The 19906-nt window shown below is 30.9% G+C and overlaps 1 protein-coding gene across 1 annotated transcript in view; it reads right to left on the reverse strand.

The window, feature by feature from the left end:
• LOC143045186 (neuropeptide FF receptor 2-like) overlaps window positions 1-8591 on the reverse strand; it is a 41364-nt gene extending 32773 nt beyond the window's left edge. Inside the window, exon 1 of the mRNA XM_076217527.1 lies at window positions 8231-8591. Within this exon, the coding sequence (XP_076073642.1) occupies window positions 8231-8582 (352 nt within the window). The 5' untranslated portion in view covers window positions 8583-8591. The remainder of the gene's footprint in view (window positions 1-8230) is intronic.
• Window positions 8592-19906: the final 11315 nt, after the last annotated feature.

Here is a 19906-nt window from a genome sequence, read left to right on the forward strand (position 1 = left end):
TAATGAGCGCTCTTCTCTTGAGAGCATTAACGTAACTATTTATGGCACGATTCGTATAGTTTTCATAACTGAATATGTTAATTGACCTAAAACATCCATCTTATTGGCACTTGTATCTTCTTATCAATTAATAGCGTAAAACGAAAAGCGCCCTACAGGTAATTCAGTAATTTATCATTCCAACGACATTTGATTATTACCAGATATCAGGAGTGCCAATGTAATTACTTCATTGCACGGTTTGTATGCCTTGAGATGACATCTTTCATAATATGAAAGCAGCGATAGTTTAGTCTTAAAAAATTGGAATGATGATTAATACCGAATACATACTGACTCTTGACATTTAATTAAGTCGATGACCTAAATAAAAACTAAAAAAAATTAATGATAACGTCGCTTATTTGTAACGATCTCACTTTTAGACATGCTAGACAATAAAAGAAACGCTCCAAAGAAGTGTGTCTTCCATAAAAAATGACATTTGAAACACGGTACCAATCTAAAGATATACCAATTAATCTAAGTGATTTTCTTTTTTGAATTCTTCACGAAATTCAGTACTTTGTGCTTTTACTTGTTTTCTTATATTTCAAAGAGTTATGTTTTCAAATCAAAACCATTGACTGAATGAAAAACACCTAATCCTTTCCCGAAACATAAAATTTCAAAAGTTGATATTGGAACTTAAACGTAAAACATAAATAAAATGGTCTGATTAAATTTTATATACCATTATAGATACATGTATTTGAACACTTAATTCTTTTAAAAAGTGACATTTGAATGAATTTTTTCCCCACCTTAAACATGTTAAACTGTTTTACGATGGTTCTCAAATGTGTGCATATGTCTTGCAAATACATGTTCTTTTTCGGTATGCCAATGGATACCAATTGTACACCTGTACTAGTTTATTGACGGTTTTGTGTTTTTTTTTTTTCTTCATAAAATACCCTGTACCAAGTCAGGAAAATGGCCATTGTTACATTATAGTTCGTTTCTGTGTGTGTTACATTTCGTTGTTGTGTCTCTGTTGTGTCGTAGTTATCTTATATTTGATACGTTTCCCTCAGATTTAGTTTGTAACCCGGAGTTGTTTTTTTTCTATCGATTTATGAATTTTGAACAGCGTTATACTACTGTTGCCTTTATTTACTACCGAAACACGACAATCTACTTCATATATTGATCTTTAAAATTTCTCCGATATTGATACAGATGGACGACAAAAAACTATAATCTGTAACATGCGTAATTGTTTCCCGAAATCGTTTGATGTATTTGCCGATTTTGCTCTTAATGCAAAATGAACCTCAGTGAACTATCGAAAAAAAAAAAAAAAAAAAAAACAGCAATCCACACCAAACTTTCTTTTCTAATCAGACATAAACGGAAAATTTTGCAAATTTTATGTTATTGCTTAGAACGATCAAGTTTACCTGAGTAGTACATCATGTTACGGAATGTTTTGAATGTTATAAAAGACAATTTATATCTGTTGAAGATACTAGATATGTTATGTCAGTAAAGAAAAACACATCTTTGTCGTGTAAATGGGCTTTTGTCTGGAAGTTTATATCGTTTTATGAAGGTAATAAATAATGTGGCAAGGAATGATTTGTCTCTAAAATTAATGGAAAAGATCAACAAGCATGTAACGGCCTACAACCGTTCGACATTACAACACATGTTTTATGTGATAAGAACAATAAATAAAATGGACAATTACTTGGAATTATTGAATGTAGAATAATATAATATATAGACAAAAGAAAACATCAACAGATATATGAACAATGATCAATTATTGAAGAAGAATTAATATTATTCCACGAACCTTTGAATATCTGTTTGTTTTTTTTTTCTTATTTTCTTTTGTGATAGATGTTATAAAGATTAATACTTTTTTAACTGTCTAGCGTAAGACTCGATGACCGCAGTACACACAAACATTTCAAGAAAAAGTCATATAAATCAGCAATAAATACTAATAAGCCATTGTTTTTAACAACATTACAATTATGTTGATTCCTCCTTCAGCATAAACGCAAACTCAACATGGTGTGCAAAACAAGTTAACATTTTAATCTTCAACTTGAGGGTCTTTTCAATTTCGTGTTGATGTTTTGATTTGAGCCAATTATTCTAGATCTGAAACTTCATTGCACACTAGGACATACTACAAATTAATCTATGTAAATTGAGAATTCCATATTTCCATAACACAATTATATTAGACATTTATGTAATATTTATTTTCTTCTGACACTTTTATACCCTCAAACTAAAAATGCATTGCATGTATTTTAAAACTTTTAAGCAGAATTGCACATCTGTTGATGAGATAATCCAGTCCCTTGCTGAAATCATTGCATTATAACATGAAGCAATGAAAACTGTGAATCTCAATCATACTTTGAAATATTAAAGCCTTTTTCTGTTCGAATTTCGTCACGTAGCTTTGACTGAGGTTACGATAACTTACATTTATTATATAAGAAATGCATGTAGAGTGTTTATGTAATACAACAAATGTAATCGTGCTGTATCAGCCATGATATCGACATCACTGTTTTGTACCTTTACAACACCAAACAATGTAACTACGTGAAGTACATGTATGTTTTTATGCACGTTTACTTCAAAAGAAAATAAGAGATCAAACCATAAACCATCAAAACAAAATATGTAAGGACTTCTTTAACACAAGGTACCCTTTTCATTATTAATTTAAAATCCTGTAGACAAAATGTAATGCAATGTAACACTCTGTAATTGTCCATTTTCAGATGGTATCTCAATATTGAATCATAGCATGTCATGCAAGAGAAAACAGATTCAATTAAATGAGAAAAGAGTTAACGGCATAAAACATGAAACAGACAGACAGAAACAACGACAATGCCCATAAACTCTCTATTGATAGTAAAGGGATAATTAGATTTGGTATTATATTCTATGTCAACGCATTACAATATCACCGGAAGTGCCTTTTGCCCCATATTCTAACTAAAATGAAATTTGAGTTAATTAATCGAAATGTCTTTCATACCATGCTGGGAGCGTTTTATTTCTTTATCGTTGACATGTTGAAAGCCTTAGTAACATTGTGTCAACATTCATAATTATCCTAAATGTAACATTATTTTGTTTAAGAAGCTGTCAAGATGGCATGATGAAGATTGTAGATTGAACCTGACAAAAACTATAAAAATAAAGGACAGTCTCATTATGTCATGTATAAAGACATGTATGGATGTTTGTCAGCTGAGACAGTATAAACCATATATGGTATTTATTTTTGATAGAAATGTTATTGTTTTTGTCAATATTGGTATCCTCGTAAAAAATCTTCAGTATGAATAATATTTTTGTTTTTTTCATGGCTGTTTATTTTGAGGCACATGACACTGTTATTGCAGTGGGTAAAGATATAAAAATACCAACACGTGAATACAAAAGGAAAAATCTTAAACAATTTGAACTTTAAACTATTGTTGGTTAATTTTCTGAAACAATTTAGAAGGATTATTTGAAAACTGTTATTAACATTATTTCAATGATTTGCATATTAAACTGTTCTGGGTTAAAATAGCGCAAATCTGTAAAAAGATGAGACTGTGACAAAAAAGGATGAAATAATCCCAATTCTACCAAAATTTGAAATGCACAAAGTCATGTTCGATATACATGTATGTGCAATATAAAACCATATTATTTGAAATATTTTGTAAAGTATCTGTCTTAAATAGAGTAAACTAATATCGTACTTAAAATATGTTATCGGATGGAAGATTCGTATATCATACAGCGTAATAAATAAATATTTACTACCACTACAATTTGCAACGAGCTTATTTTAATTGCATATTCTAGCCAAATAACTTTAATTAAAGACCATCTTATTCAGTCAGGAGTCTACTTCGTCAAAATTATCTCCCCATTACGCCAGTTCATTTTCACAATCGTAGAAATGGAAGCCATTGTAGGGATGACGCGCTACCAATATTGCTCTTGGAAACCGATAAATTTATCCACATTGCACTATTACGATCCTTATATGTAAGTTGTATTTTAAAAGACAAATGTATCAACTAGCTAATGAGCATCAGTTAATAATCTTGTCTGCATTGATTCAACTTAAAACTATTGTCTGATCGGTTGTCAGGTGGAATTTTCGAAAATTCATAAACATTTAAAAAAATTCTAATTAAATATTTCGTGGAAGGGCAGACTAGATTTTTTTAGTGAATGAAGACTATAGATAAGATAAGATAAGATAAATTTTATTTTCCAAATTAGGTCCCCAGGGGGGCATATACACATAACATATATGATTGATACAACATACAGTATTTTACATATAACATTGTAAAATAAACTATTGAAATAGTCATACAGGTATTATTTGTTAAATAAAAAAGTATTTGAGAGTTGCTACTCCAGAGATGTGGCAAACCCCATTTATTTATTTACTTTTTTTTCTCACTTGATTTTATAATATTTTGCTGAAAATGTATAAATATAAAATATAAAAAAAAATGATTGTTTAGCTGCAACAGACACCAAGGGACGATGCTCTAGGATTGTGATCTTAAAAGCTCTAACAATCCTCCTCGTATCTGATGCAGAAAAACAAACACAAATGAAAAAAGTTTATGTTTATTCACAGCAAATAACATATACTGCAGTAAACAGGTATTGAGAATAGTGTAGGTTTCCCTACTGCAACAGACACCAAGGGGCGGTACTCAAGGAGCTGTGGTATTTACACAGTCCTCCTCGTGTCTGAAGCAGACAAGAAAGCCACATAATTAACAATTTTTCGAAATAAATTTACATGCAGCAGTGAGAATAGACTTATCTTCTGTGTTCATAAGCCATATCAGTTTATCTCTTGCGTTAAGAGTTAAAAAGTTGGGGCAACTTTTAGTTATCTCTTGAAATAGATGATTGCGGTCATCATTAAATTTAACACATTGGAATAAAAAATGATATTCATCCTCCACATCTCCGGAGTTACAACGAGTACAAGTTCTGTCATTTAGGAGAGTACCCTGATACCTTCCCCTAGTAATCACACACAAAAAATTAGAATTTTTCGAAGATATGCATTTTCATCATCCAACTTGAAAGACTGTCGTCAAGTACTTTCAGTAAAAAATAGCTATTCGAACACACCTTCTCTGTTTTTGTGACTCATTAGATAGGTATTTCACTTGACCCATATATTTCATCTTTTAGTACTGTGATTTTTTTGTGTTATAAAGTCAACCTGTAGCTTTAATATATAAAAATGATAGAATCTGAAGCGAGACGATGTATGAAATATTCTTACTTTGTACGATATCAAGACAAAATACTCATCTCAAACACGCCCTAACATAAAAAGGTGCACTCGATTTTCTCTTTTTGATACAATTGTTACCCATTTTTTGGAATTTTTTCTTCAGTCACATAATGGAAGGGCAGACACGAAAATTACTGAACTAATAGATTGATATGTTTTCCGTCCGTGATAATTTTTTCATAAAAATCGAAGGTTATGCATTTTTTTCATCCAACTTGAAAGATACCCATGTCGTCGACTTGATATCTAATTGTTCTGCTTAACTTTGTACTAGATAAATTGAAAACTTATGCAAATGGTGTTTTTAAAATAAAACACATCGCAATTGAGAAGAAAATTGCAATTTTGTTTGTTTCTATTAACTTTTAAAAATTTTGTCACTATAGTAAACAATACAGTAAACATTTATCGCCTTCTCTAACAAAGAGCTTCGATTCTTTTGTTCTATTTCAACCTGGTTTTCGACTGTATTTATGTGTCATATTTGATAAGTTGTGAGCCATTAAGAAAAACATTAAATATAACACTAAAAAGGTCAATATACATTTCCGTTTCATTTTTAATAATCTTTTTAATTATTCTCCCATGCTTAACCAAATTACAGGATGGCAATGTAAATCCACTCTGACTTCTAGAATAAGACAATATTTTAACTTTAAAATATATTACAACCTCATCTTGTCATTAAATGTCTATGTACATGTTTTAAGTTTACTTAACTAGCACTGCGGTATTATTTACAGCAGTATCTTTAAAAACCCTATCGAAACAGAATTTTAGTTTACAGAAATTCAGTAACTGGTGCGGGAGGCATATCAATACCGGGCATACACGTTGGCCAAGTCTTTGAATCACTCTCACATTACAATTCTATTAAAGTCGACCAACAAAACACAAAAGTTATATCTCTTAGAAATAGTAATTGTATGGCAAATAACTGTAACAGTTATAAAATATTTCTGAAAAATATAAAAGAAACAAAAACTAAGTTTTGGAGTATTCGTCCTAAAAGATAACACTAAGTGTTAGAATATTTGTTATAAAAGATACGTTTTAAATTCCATGATCTAAATGTAACCCTTCTCAGAGGATATTAAGTTTTCTATGAAAATTAATGTTATCTCTCTGTTGTCAGTAATTTTACTGAGGCTTAAATTTATAACTTCATAATTTTTCGAATCAATTATAACTATGATTTTTTTAACCCGTTAGCAGTACCAGGTTGATTGATTTTTCCTTTCTGGCTTTTAATAAAATTGAGAAAGGAAATGGGGGAAAAGCGACAACAACTCGACCATAGAGCAGACAACAGCCGAAGGCCACCAATACAATGGGTCTTCAATGTAGCGAGAAACTCCCGCACCCGTAGGTGTCCTTCAGCTGGCCCCTTAAAAAATATGTATACTAGTATACTAAACTTCGAATAATACACAAGAAACTAAAATTAAAAATCATACAAGACTAACACAGGCCAGACGCTCCTGACTTGGGACAGGCGCAACATTTATGGCGGGGTTAAACATGTTTATGAGATCTCAACCCTCCCCCTATACCTTTTTAAGCCTTTTTGTTCAATTTAATGGTTCATATGCACATATTACTCGGCCAATTGTACTACAACTATAATACTATTTATGGAAACCAAATTTAGACTCCATTATAGTAAAAATATCCTTCTCTTTTAGTAAAAGCAACACGATGCATTAGTACATTTCATGTAAACATGTGTAAAGAAATGTTTCAAATAAAAACGATATGAATGAAATGAATGTTAACTTTGGTAAACGTCTTTGGAACAGCTTCCCAACACTGAAAATAATCCAAAGATGTCTCAAGGTCAATATGCAGTCTTCGAGGTATAAGTCCAACAAATCACCAAACTTAACATAATCTATTATAGATCTGACTTCAACACCCATCTATCAAAATGAGAAAACATTTAATTCTAACTTCGGACAACCCCAACACAAATCTTGATTATAGAAGTGCACACGAACATGTTGTGATGTCTCTGTAAAGTACAGATACATTGCATTCCCTCTTTTTTTTACGAACATGCATTAAGTTTGGCACAGGCTTACCAAGAGAGTGCGTTCTAAATTAAATTCTGTAACAGAACAATTCGCAGACGACAAAACATTGTATCAAGTTATTTGACACCGTATCAAAGGATGCTTTCCCTTACGTTAAACACGCTCAAATGCGATAAATTCTTAACCCGCTGCTAAGAATTTATGCTACATACCAACCAAACCATGAAGGCGACTGTACATTTCACCAATATTTATGCACGATGATGTTCGTTCCCGAAAGATTATTGAATTTAAATGCAGAAAAAATAGAATTTGAGTCTCGTTTCAAACTAAAGACTGGTAGAATTGATATTACTCCAAAAACACCATATTCAATAGATGATCAAACATTATAACAATCATAGTAATTGTTTTCACTGAATCATCTAATTTAGAAAAATTAAAAGATCTCAACGTGTTGCTTTCAACAATAATGTAATATAAGATGGAATCATATTCCGAAAGAAAAATCATATATTTGTGACTTGCAAGTTTTCGATTTCGTTTTTCTATATCATGAATGTAACAACATATATATAATATAAATACCATGACCATAGATTAGAAAATTTTAAATATGAGACGTTGGAGTTAAAGTATACAACGAGCAACCTAAAACGTGTACACTCGATAAGAAGCAGCACACGGTATATCACCACTGAGGGAAGTAGAAATGACAAAAAAAGGGGGAGGGGGGTGATACAAAAGTTTTAAGAATTCAATACCACATTCAATCAAAAACCCTAGTGTAACTAACGCAGTCATTTCGCAAACAAAATGAATAGGATAACAAAATGGTACTCACCAATAAATATATGTGTCAGCAGCGTGATTGGAACACAAAATATCGCTACAAGTATATCAGCTATAGCCAAGTTGACGATGAAGAAATTTGTCACTGTATGCATCCATTTGTATTTCAGTACTACAACAATTACAACTAAGTTACCGAAAAGTGCGAATAAGAAAGCAGTGCTGTAAGCTATGATGTAAATTGCAAGTACACCGGGAGGATGTTTAAATTCGGATCCGTAGCTAGAATTTTGAGTGTCGTTTATGCTTAGTCCACTATTGTCCTGTGCGTATGAATTCTCGATATTCACCATGTTTATTTCATAGTCATTATTCTTTCCACTTGCATTATAAAAAAATGACATTTTCTGCAGAGTTCGGAACAAATACTATCAATAAAAATCCAATATTAATTATATTTTCTTCAGGTGTGAAATTTCGTTTTAATTAATAAAAGTTCAAACATCCTACATTGCAGTAAAAACTATAGTGAAACAGCGAAGTAAATTTTACAAAAACTACAGAAACTATCAATTTCATATACTTTTTTCTCCTTACAATTTCTTGATGATGTTTCGTGTTAGGTTAATATTTTGAAAGTTCGTTTGTTCGCGTCGTCTAGATTTATCGATCAATTCTTCTGATTGGATTGTCCCGAACAGCCAGCCCATTCATCCATCCCACAATGATTATTTTATTTTTACCTACACCACACATATCTCAATAATTACAGTGTTGTTTCCTTTTCATATCTAACTTTATTGATATAATTATGTTTTTTTCTTGTATAACAAATCTCTACATTTGCCAAGTTGTAAATAAATCTTATACATAATGAGTATACATATTAAATAGTGTTGATATTTTACCATTAAACTTAAAGAATCAGGACGGAAAAGTTTAATAGTTTAATATTTCAATATTTAAACAGCTAATTAAGTGTTTCCACCTAATTAAAGATGAAATTACTGGTCCAAATCAATAAAAGGATACATGTGGTATACATGAGACAGCAAAATATGATTTTCTCTCAGTTTGAAAAACTAGCATTATATTGATGTTTTAATACACCACATATTTCCGCTCTCTTAGCTAAAAATGTTTATAATTCTACATAATTGCAATCACTTGTAAAACAAATACTATATATAAAATTAAGATCGTGTATTTTTGTAACCACAGCTATTTACGAAACTATATTTTTTGCTTAGTCATACGCATGTTCACTGTTGAGTATTGCATCATCATTATTGTGGCCAGGTAATTAAAGGCCGTTTTGGGTAAGTGCTTGGTGACACAACACTTTTAATTGAAAACAACACAAAGCATCCATTGCGATAATTTGTATGGCAGGCGCCATATCAGAGGGAATGTATAAACCATGTTAACCTAAAATGAAAAGAACTGTAAACAATAAATAAGCTTTTTGAACCCAAAACATCATGGGATTAATAGCATGTTGTAGCTATACGTTTAAGATAAATGTGGAATGTAGTTGAGGAATGACGCCATATATGGACACGATTGTCTGCGTGTGTACTAGTACGTGTGATTGCATCTATAGGTGTGTAAAAAAAATCGAGGTTTAAACGTTGATACCAAAAAAAAAAAAACAAAAAAAAAAAAATATAAAAAATAAGCACAATTTAGTGTAAACAAGATCTTGCAGCAAAATAAGATATCACGTTAGATTTAAAAAAAAAACCAACTTTGCATTGATAATGCTTCATGTTTGAAAACACATTTTCCTTTAGAATTATGTAAATTTATTACCTCAAAACAAAGTTGCAATTCTCTCAAACCGAGTAGACTTATGGCATGATAGTTATAATGTATGTCTTTTGTGCTAATTGCTATACGTTTAAGCATTAAACTTGTTTGTTTCTTTCCATACTTCAAATAACGAAGGTTTATGAAAAGCGATTCGGACGCAAGAAATTATTAAACTTGTTGTTTTCAATTTTTTTCTGGTAAAGGTTACTAACGAAACAAGCTTTGCGCACAAAATTGTATCATGTTGCTTTAATTTGTTCTCTGTGATTGTTTGCTATCGTTTTATTTACCAAATAAACTCTTTCCTATATATATAATCCTTTAAAAAGATCTACAATATATAGTAAGTTATTTTTTATTTAATAATGGCGACGTTATTCAGATGTTTATAATTGAGGTAGATTATTATTTTGGTATCTTGGGAGCTCGGTGGCCAATTGGTCTTATTAGTTCAACTACTGTATCACTAATCTGTCATCACTGCGGTTGCGAGTTGGAACCCCACACAAGGCAGGTGCTTTCGACTTCAATCTTAATTGACTAGTATTTTCCTGCCGAAGGTCAATGGTTTTCTATGGACACTCAGGTGTTTTCTATTAATGAAACTAACCGCCACCAAATATATATAATAGTGCTAATAGGGCAATAAACAACAAATAATAAATAACTTTGGTATACATATTTTCCAATAACCTATTTTACCAAACCTGGCTTTACATTACAATAAGAACATAAAACATCTGAAGCCCTTAAGGGTGTCGGAGGCATATACATATGATCATCTTGACCATCTTCCGACTAAGAGAAAGACCCTTTCAAACAATGGGCGTATGGGATGTATACATTTACACTCTCTTTCTCCAGTCAGAACGGGCATGTTAACTTGTATGTTTTAAGTAGAGACTGTACCAAGGTTCTGTAGAAAATATGTATCTCTCCACCAGAGATCAAATGATGTTAATGTTGGCAACTATAGGTCACCGTCCTGACTTTGACAATGAGTTTAACCCATACCACATACAGTGTAGCAAGCAAAAAAAAACCACTTGAGGCTCTTAAGATCCTGTGTCGCTCATCTTGGTCTATGTGCACATTAAACAAAGGACACAGATGGATTAATGACAAAATTGTGTTTTGGTGATGGTGATGTGTTTGAAGTTCTTACTTCACAGCACGTTCTTGCTACTTACAATTATCTATATCTATAATGAACTTTGCCCATTAGTAACAGAGGAAATTTTTATTTTACAAAAATTTACCAAATTAATAAAAATTGTTAAAAATTGACTATAAAGGGCAATAACTCCTTAAGGGGTCAACTGACAATTTCGGTCATTTGACTTATTTGTAGATCTTACTTTGCTGAACTTTATTGCTGTTTACAGTTTATCTCTGTCTATAATAGTATTCAAGATAATAATAAAAAAACGACAAAATTTCTTTAAAATTACCAATTCAAGAGGAACAACCCAACAACCGGTTTCGAATCAACCGGTCCGATTCATTTGAAAATTTCAGAGCAGATAGATCTTCATTCTTCTTGATAAACAAATTTACCCTATGTCAGATTTGCTCAGAATGCTTTGGTTTCAGAGTTATAAGCCAAAATCTGCATTTTACCCCTATGTTATATTTTTTTTTGTCATGGCGGCCATCTTGGTTGATAGGCCGGGTCACCGGACATATTTTTGTAAACTAGATACCCCAATGATGATTGTGGTCAAGTTTGGTTAAATCTGACCCAGTAGTTTCAGAGGAGAAGATTTTTGTAAAAGTTAACGATGACGGACGACGGACGCCAAGTGATGAGAAAAGCTCACTTGGCCCTTTGGGCCAGGTAAGCTAAAAAAAGCCTCACCATGACAAATGAATGCAAAATAATGCACAGGAGAAGACTAACTGTCTGAAATAATCTTCACTGCGAAAACTCTTTGAGGGTCGGTAGCTGGATAGATGGCTCTTCGCAAGGCAACATGCGGTCTCTATCCAACATACACTCACTTCCTAGCAGCAGTCCACATTCTATGCACTTCGTCTCGAGTGTCTTATTACGCTGCATAAACCTTATATACATTGCATTAATTGTAATAGTTTCCTTTCTTAAATATTTTAAAAGTATTACGCAATGAGGCAACAATAAACCGATCAAACATCTGAAAACAATTCCAATCATGAAATTCGATCAAGAACTTGGTACTCATGACCTGACAACCGAGTAATTATTTCGACTTTTAACTAGGAAATCAAACAAAGCTTCAGTGCTATCTAAAATTACGAATTTGAATCTATAATTTGTTTTGTGTAACGAATAAGTTATCATGTTTATTTTTTATGATTTTTGTACTGAGGAAGAGATTGTCATAACATTTATGACGGCGTATCATTCAAACTCAATTATCTGAAAGTTTAGAGGCTTTCTTATGAAATATATCGCAGATGTAATCCTTTTATACTTCCTTATTGTAAATTATTATATAATACATAATTTGGTTTCATTTGCACTTTAAACGTGATGTTATATAACAATTTGATACATATTTAGTTTCACTTAGTATACTATAATTGTATTTAAACTTAGACGAATAATTATCACATGCGAGTTTATCTTAGCATCTCGACAGGTGTACATTATATATTATTTTAATTTGGCAAAAAAAGTTTTAAAGATATCAAATTATAATAATCAAATCCGGTTTGAAGTTGTTATGTACAATTTATCAATTTAATGAAAGTTTTGGCTCCAATACTATTATTAACTACAGTACATAATATATCACATTATAAAGAACTATCAGTTGCACCATCAAATTAAATAAAATTTCGGTTAACCTCGGAACAAAATACAGTATTGAAAATGATAATAAAAAGGGAATGGGTGTGTAGGGAAAACGGTAGTTTTTATCATTCCATAGTCACCAATCCTAACATTTTCTAGACGTACATTTTATTTTATAAAAAAAATATGACAAAATAGTTATGTGTGATATCATTACTTTAAAATTGAAGTCAAATGGTACAAAACGAAGCATGTATATGACATCTTCAAATAATGCTTGTTTATGATAGCCTTTCAAGTCAAATAGTAGAAGTAGTAGCATGACATCTGCATACGGAGCTGGTTTATAGTAGCCATGTCCACCGTCATTTTACATTAAATATGTGAAAATGTGGGTGCCTAATAATACTTATATCCTTACATGCACTCAGCGCTCATCAGTTTAATTCCTTCACCTGTCTAGGGTTCATGCACGGCCGACCTTGGACAATATAATACTACTATATCCATGTATAAAGCGTCGATTAATATGACATAAAATAATAATTTAATTTTGTATTCACTTTATCTTTATAAACGATTCGTCATGTACTATGCGTATGATATGTCGCAAACGCAAAGTCGTAAAGATAATCAGCAATCAATGATAAATGTTATTAAATGATTTATAATTATACCTTATCGAAAAGAAGAAACTTATATTAAATTAAGATAACAATTTTCTAGGATGACATTTACAAAATGAACGAATCGACTATAAAAATAAAACACCATTTCCGAAAGAAAGGAAAAATCCGGTACAGAACATTATAGCACATATGAATAGTGACTTTATGATCAGAGTAAAATAGAAAACAAATAAAGATCGTTTTATCTAAACAAAACAAAAGAAACGAGTATTTTTAATATGTCAACTTATGTTTCCAACGAGAATATAAACGATGTTTACGGGGGTTAAGTTATTGTCAAACGCCTCCAACTGATATTTCCAGTTTGTTTGTCGAAAACCAGTATAATTGTTTACATTCCTATTTCTTGGGATGGTAGATACTTTTCTCAATGGTGACAATACCAAATCTCTTAATTGTTTGTATTTATCAAGAGACAAGGAGCAACATGTAAATGTTAATTTGTGAAACGCAAAAGACCATAGGTACATGTAGCTATTTGCATTTCTCTTTTTTAATATAGATAAAGCAAATAAGCTATTTCGTATGTGTAATTTTACTTTAATGTGTTTTTAACTAATTCAAAGATAACGTTTCCCTAGTTCTGTTGTAACAGATTCTGATTCCACATGAATTGTTGCCAAAGCGATTCAGAGCTTTAAATTTATTAAATTGTATTGATATCGTAACATTAATTGATGCTATACGAGTTTTGACAATGTGTTGTTTATTGCAGACTAGACATTACCAATAAAATATTTAAATTGAATGTGCTCGTAAATGATGAAGACTGGTAAGCGTGAAGTTTACCACCTCTTTGCTTATGTCTGGTACAAACAATTGTAATATTCGACAATTTTGTAAACTGGATTTGATAGACATATATTGTAATAGACAACTTTCACAAGTTTAAGAATGTCTACTTGACGTTTCATATTCATGTTGCTAATATGTAAAAGATGGAATAATTCCTCGTTCATTGGGTACAATTGTTCCTCAACGACAATCGAATGCCAGGTAAGAGCTATTTTTGGCCTTAAATTTGAAGTACATCGGATAAGACCTTTTTTTTTGCATTTTCAAACACTTTTTTAGAGTGTCTACGTCAGTGGATTTATTCTTTTTTTTTGTAAAATCTTTGAACTGATCTGGCCATTGAAGACTTTCAAATTCAAGCTGAAATATGATAAATCTATCAAATATGCTATGAAATGTTAGTTTTCAGATCGTTTTTGTTTAAAATTAAAGTAGCCACATTCGTTTTCAGTGTATACCATTATATATGTTATGAAATATAATCAAGTACGACATATTTTAAATATCAAGACTAAACACAAGTGCAGACAATTTCATTCTAGACAAAAAAAAAATAGTTTACTTTGAAATGTCCAAACTCTGTGTTCACGTGAGAATCACACCACGAATGAGTGTAATGAATTTCAACGTACAGTGTGTAGAATGTTGCCTTTTGTCTCTCCTCTAATGGGGCATTGATTTGCAGTACGTGTTTTGTGTTTGCTCTAGGTGTTTCGTAGCATTTAATATAAAAAAAGAAGATGTGGTATGATTGCCAAAGAGACAACTGTCCACAGTGGCGGATCCAGAAATTTTCATAAGTGGGGGCCCACTGACTGACCTAAGAGGGGTCCCGCTCCAGTCAGGCTTCAATGATTCCCTATATAAGCAACCAATTTTTTTCCAAAAAAGGGGGGCCCGGGCCCCCTGCCCCCCCTTAAATCCGCCTCTGGTCCACAAGAGAACCTTTTTGCATTGCATATAGACATACATTTGTAATAGAGTTTAAATTTGCTCTTGAATGGGAATCACCGATAGATATAATACATTTTTTCCATTATGAATCAAATTCGTGTTTTGATTAACAAATAACCAGACTTAAATATAATTTAACAACAACAAAAAACTTATAGATTTGGAAGTTCAAAAGTTTAAAATCTGAACACCCAAGTTCACAATCTTAATATTCTCTATTTATTCTTATCACTAACGAGGTAACGAGAAACGAAACACACACGGTATCACATTTATCGCCAATCTTTAATAACCGTTTTATCTATCAACAATGTTTTTAAACTGTCCAGTTTTATTCTCAGATATTAGCTTAGTACCCTCCCTTACAGGTGGAATACACATCTTCTGTTTGCATGATCGGAAACAGCTGAACAGGTTTTACCTTTCCTTATGACAAGTTATTTATTTACACGGAGAATGCACATGGAAATATTATCATACAAATTCACCTCTGATTAACCTCGTGTAAAACATGCTGATGAAATGATAAGATGACAAGAATGATGATAGTTGCGGACGAATGCTAAATTTCAAAATTTACAGGAAATTAAATAAAAATTGCAGATTGTTCTAGTCAAATGGGGATTATAATAAGATAAGGAAATCTATTTTTCAAGATTTGATTTTAACTAATTGTATGCGAACTTTCATTTTATTTTATTAGAACGACGCATTTCAAAATAATCTATTATTGATAAAAATTAGTTATTCTGTTTTTTTTTGTTTGTGTTTGTCGTATTTGATTTCATTTTGATTTGATTTGAAACGGAGAAGGAGAGGGTCAATCTTTTATGAGGTTAAACTAAACTGTAGCTATTTTCATTTTATAATTATGTCCCTTTAAGGCAAGAAATCATTCGTTAGATGAAGCAAAACGTGTGATATTGTCTGATTACGTGTGACTTTGTCTGATTTATTGTCAGATCACGCAGAGTTATGATAAATGGTGTCCATATTACTTCCCCCGATAAGTAATCATTTTTTTTTTGTATCAGACAATCCACAATCCAAGTATTGTTGCAATTTTGCAGTTTTTTGATATGATAAAATTTTTTGAAAAAAGATCTGCGTACAAATGTACACAATTTAATAATTTAATTTTGGATGTAACGCGTTTTCTGATTGGCTAACGTTATTTTGTTATGAGCCCATAGACATAATTTAGTCATGTGACCATGACGTCATCAACGTTTTTTCGTGGTTTTCTGCGGTTTAAAATGGAATTTAGCATTAAATTATAAGAAATGACTGTAATATTTTTTCTGTCTATTCGAAATAACATAAAAAATGTGGTGCACACTGTTAAATAACCCGCTACGCGCGTTATTCAGTGTGCACCAAATTTTTAATGTTATTTCTTCATAGAGAGAAAAAATATCACAGTCATTCCTTAAATAAAGTAATATTTATTTTAAGACAAAAAAAAAAAAAAAAAAAGGAAAAAAAGGAAAAAAAGATATTAGTTCACATGACCTTATATTTGAGACATATTGTCTGATATATTTTTTTGATAATTTTTTATTTCAATTTGTAACTAATACTTACATGATTTAATTGATAGGTGTTTTTTTTTTATATAAGTAAAGGATATATATATATATATTTTTTATTCTGAAGAACCTATGTTGATACAATGGTATACAGAAATACATAGACATACATAATAATACTATAAAACATGGTGAGGTTACAGCAAATAGAGAAGAAAAGAATGCATAGGTTTGGAGGATTCCATTTTATCAGAGAGAATCCATTTTTGTATTAATGATTCTAATGAGCTTACACAGCTTTTTAAGTTTTGATTGTTTTGAAAAATTCATAACTGCTTTAAACTTTAGAGTATTAATGTTGGTACAGAATTTTTCATCTATACATTCTTTCCTTTCTTCGGAAAAATATGTACATTCTAAAATATAGTGAAATTCATCTCCAATTTCATTACTATTACATAAGTTACAAGTTCGATTTTCTCTGGGTATGTTTTTCCATCTACCAGATTCTATTGGGAGCTTGTGATTTACGGTTCTAAATCTACAAAGAGTGAAAACGTCTTTATCGTCTAGCTTGTTGATATAGTTCTCGAAGGCAAAACTTTCTTTATAAATGCAATAGTTAACCGTTTTAGGACTGTTATTAATATTTGAACTCCAAGTTTGAATAAATTGGTCTTGGAGACTAGTTCTAATCGTATGTTTTAGCCAATCATAATTGTAAAAATTTTGATAACTCCATAATAGGAGAGACCACATTCATTAAAAATGTTGGAAATATAATTTAGCCATGAAGATCTTAAAGTGGAATCATTTTCTAATTTCAGCAGTAATTTAAACACAATGAAGCATAGTTTTTCTTGTTTGCCTTTTAATATTCTTATCCAATATGATATCATTCTGATTTTTATATCAATATTAAGAGGGTATCGACCGAGTTCCCCATATATAACATAGTTAGGTGTAGTAGGTTTCAAATGGAGAAGGAGTTTACAAAATTTTAAATGAACTTTTTCCAGGATATCAATATTTTCATATCCCCATATTTCACAGCCATATAAAAGAATTGGTTTAACAAGTTTGTCAAAAAGATCAAGTTGACAGCTAATAGAAAGGTTATGTTTTCTTCCTTTTCGTAAGACATCGTACATTGCGTTAGTAGCCTTTTCTGCCAAATGAAGTTTGCCCGTTTTAAAACTCCCAGTTCTTGAAAAATATACCCCTAAATAATTAAAGTCTTTAACAATATCGATATTTGAGTTATTGTATTTAAACATTAAATTCTTTTGTAATCTTCCCTTTGTAAAAACTACTATCTTTGTTTTTTCAACGTTCACCTTGAGTCCCCATATGTTACAATACGTATTGAATTTATTTAAGGAGGCCTGGAGATCAGTCGCCGTTTCGGCAAGTATGATCGTGTCATCAGCATAAAGTATAGCAAATAAATTTAAATAAATATCTAACTGTGTTTCAATGTCTTTGCTTACTGTTTGTAGACCAATCACATTTTCTTGACATAGAAAATCTTCTAAGTCATTTAAAAAAAGTGAAAATAAAAAGGGTGATAGAATTTCACCCTGTCGAACACCATTTACGCATGGGAAAAAATCAGACTTTTTACAATATTAAACATGATTTGATATTTTGATACATATTAAAGATAATGTTGTACATTTTGCCACTTATATTACTTGAAAGCATTTTATACCACAGTGCATCCCGTCGAACAGTGTCAAATGCCTTCTCAAAATCAACAAATGCACAAAAGAGCTTCTTTTTCTTATTTCTTAGAATTTCAAAAAATGAATGCAAAACGAACATACAATCAGTTGTTGAATAACCTTCACGAAAACCAAATTGATTTTCCTTAATCAACAATTTTTCTTCCGAAAATTTTATTAGTCTTGCATTTAAGATTGAAGTAAATAGTTTTCCAAAACAGCTAACAATTAAGAGAGTCCAAAATAAAAAAGGAAAATCTAAGAATGTCCTTTTTACAGGTCGAAATTTGCTGTTATTGTGAAAATTCCTAATTCTGCAATTTCATATGCTAATATTCTGCTTTTGATGAGTATTTTTTGCAAATAAACAGTGTTAGAAGAAATTTCTTCTCTGGCAAAGGGAACACATGGAGAAAAAAACATCATTAGTATGACAATTTTATTGGATATATATATTAAATTACTATTCATAATTTACAAAACATTCAAATTACAATGAAATGAAGGAACAGTAACCTATAAATTAATAAAATGGAAAGCCATAATTTGTTCAATAAATCTTGTTCATATAAATTTCCCGTCTCCTTGGAAGAAATTTCTTCCAACAAATTAGAAAATTTATTTCATTTCCAATAAAGTATCGTACAATTTTAGTTCATAAACTCAACTTTTTTACTTCATTTTGTATCCCCTGACAAGTTGGAAGAAATTTCTTCCAAGTAAATTTAAATCATCCAAAACTTGTTCCAACAAATATAGAAACATGTAATATTTTAACAAATTATTGTCCATTTGTTCAACACAGATAGTTCACTTATTCAATGTTCCTTCTTGGAAGAAATTTCTTCCAATTACTTTTACAACAGTAAGAAATTTCTTTAAAGATTAAATAAAATATATTTCCACAGTGCACTGCAGAAGTTTCAATTGAATTTAGCAACAGCAAAAAATTGCCAATACATTATTAATTATTCAACATAATTTTTAACATATTAAACAAAGAAACATATTTATATTTGGTATTTATATTATAAAACAAATAAGTCACTCCATTTCAAGACTCAATCTTGGAAGAAATTTCTTCCAAGAACTTTTACAGCAGATAGAAAAAAATCATTCCATTCTGTATAAAGTCTCCACCACTACTTGGAAGAAATTTCTTCCAAGTTCATTTACACCCGTAAGAATTTGTTTGTTTGTTTAGTGTACAAATTTGTTGTCAGTGATACAGGTTGGAAGAAATTTCTTCCAAGTGCATTTATAGCCATGAGAAAAATTGTCATTTCGTTTCCTATAAAGGCTTCGTCATTTCTTGGAATATCTTTTTTATTTCGTCATTTTTTTCCCACAGTATATTTTATTCCTATAGAAAACAGATTTGAGGCTGGCCATAGATTTGAAGCTTACATATTTGTTCGACTTTTTTTAACATAGAGGTTTCAAAAGTAA

This window comes from Mytilus galloprovincialis, chromosome 9, assembly GCF_965363235.1.
Source record: "Mytilus galloprovincialis chromosome 9, xbMytGall1.hap1.1, whole genome shotgun sequence".
Classification (NCBI taxonomy): Eukaryota; Metazoa; Mollusca; class Bivalvia; order Mytilida; family Mytilidae; genus Mytilus; species Mytilus galloprovincialis.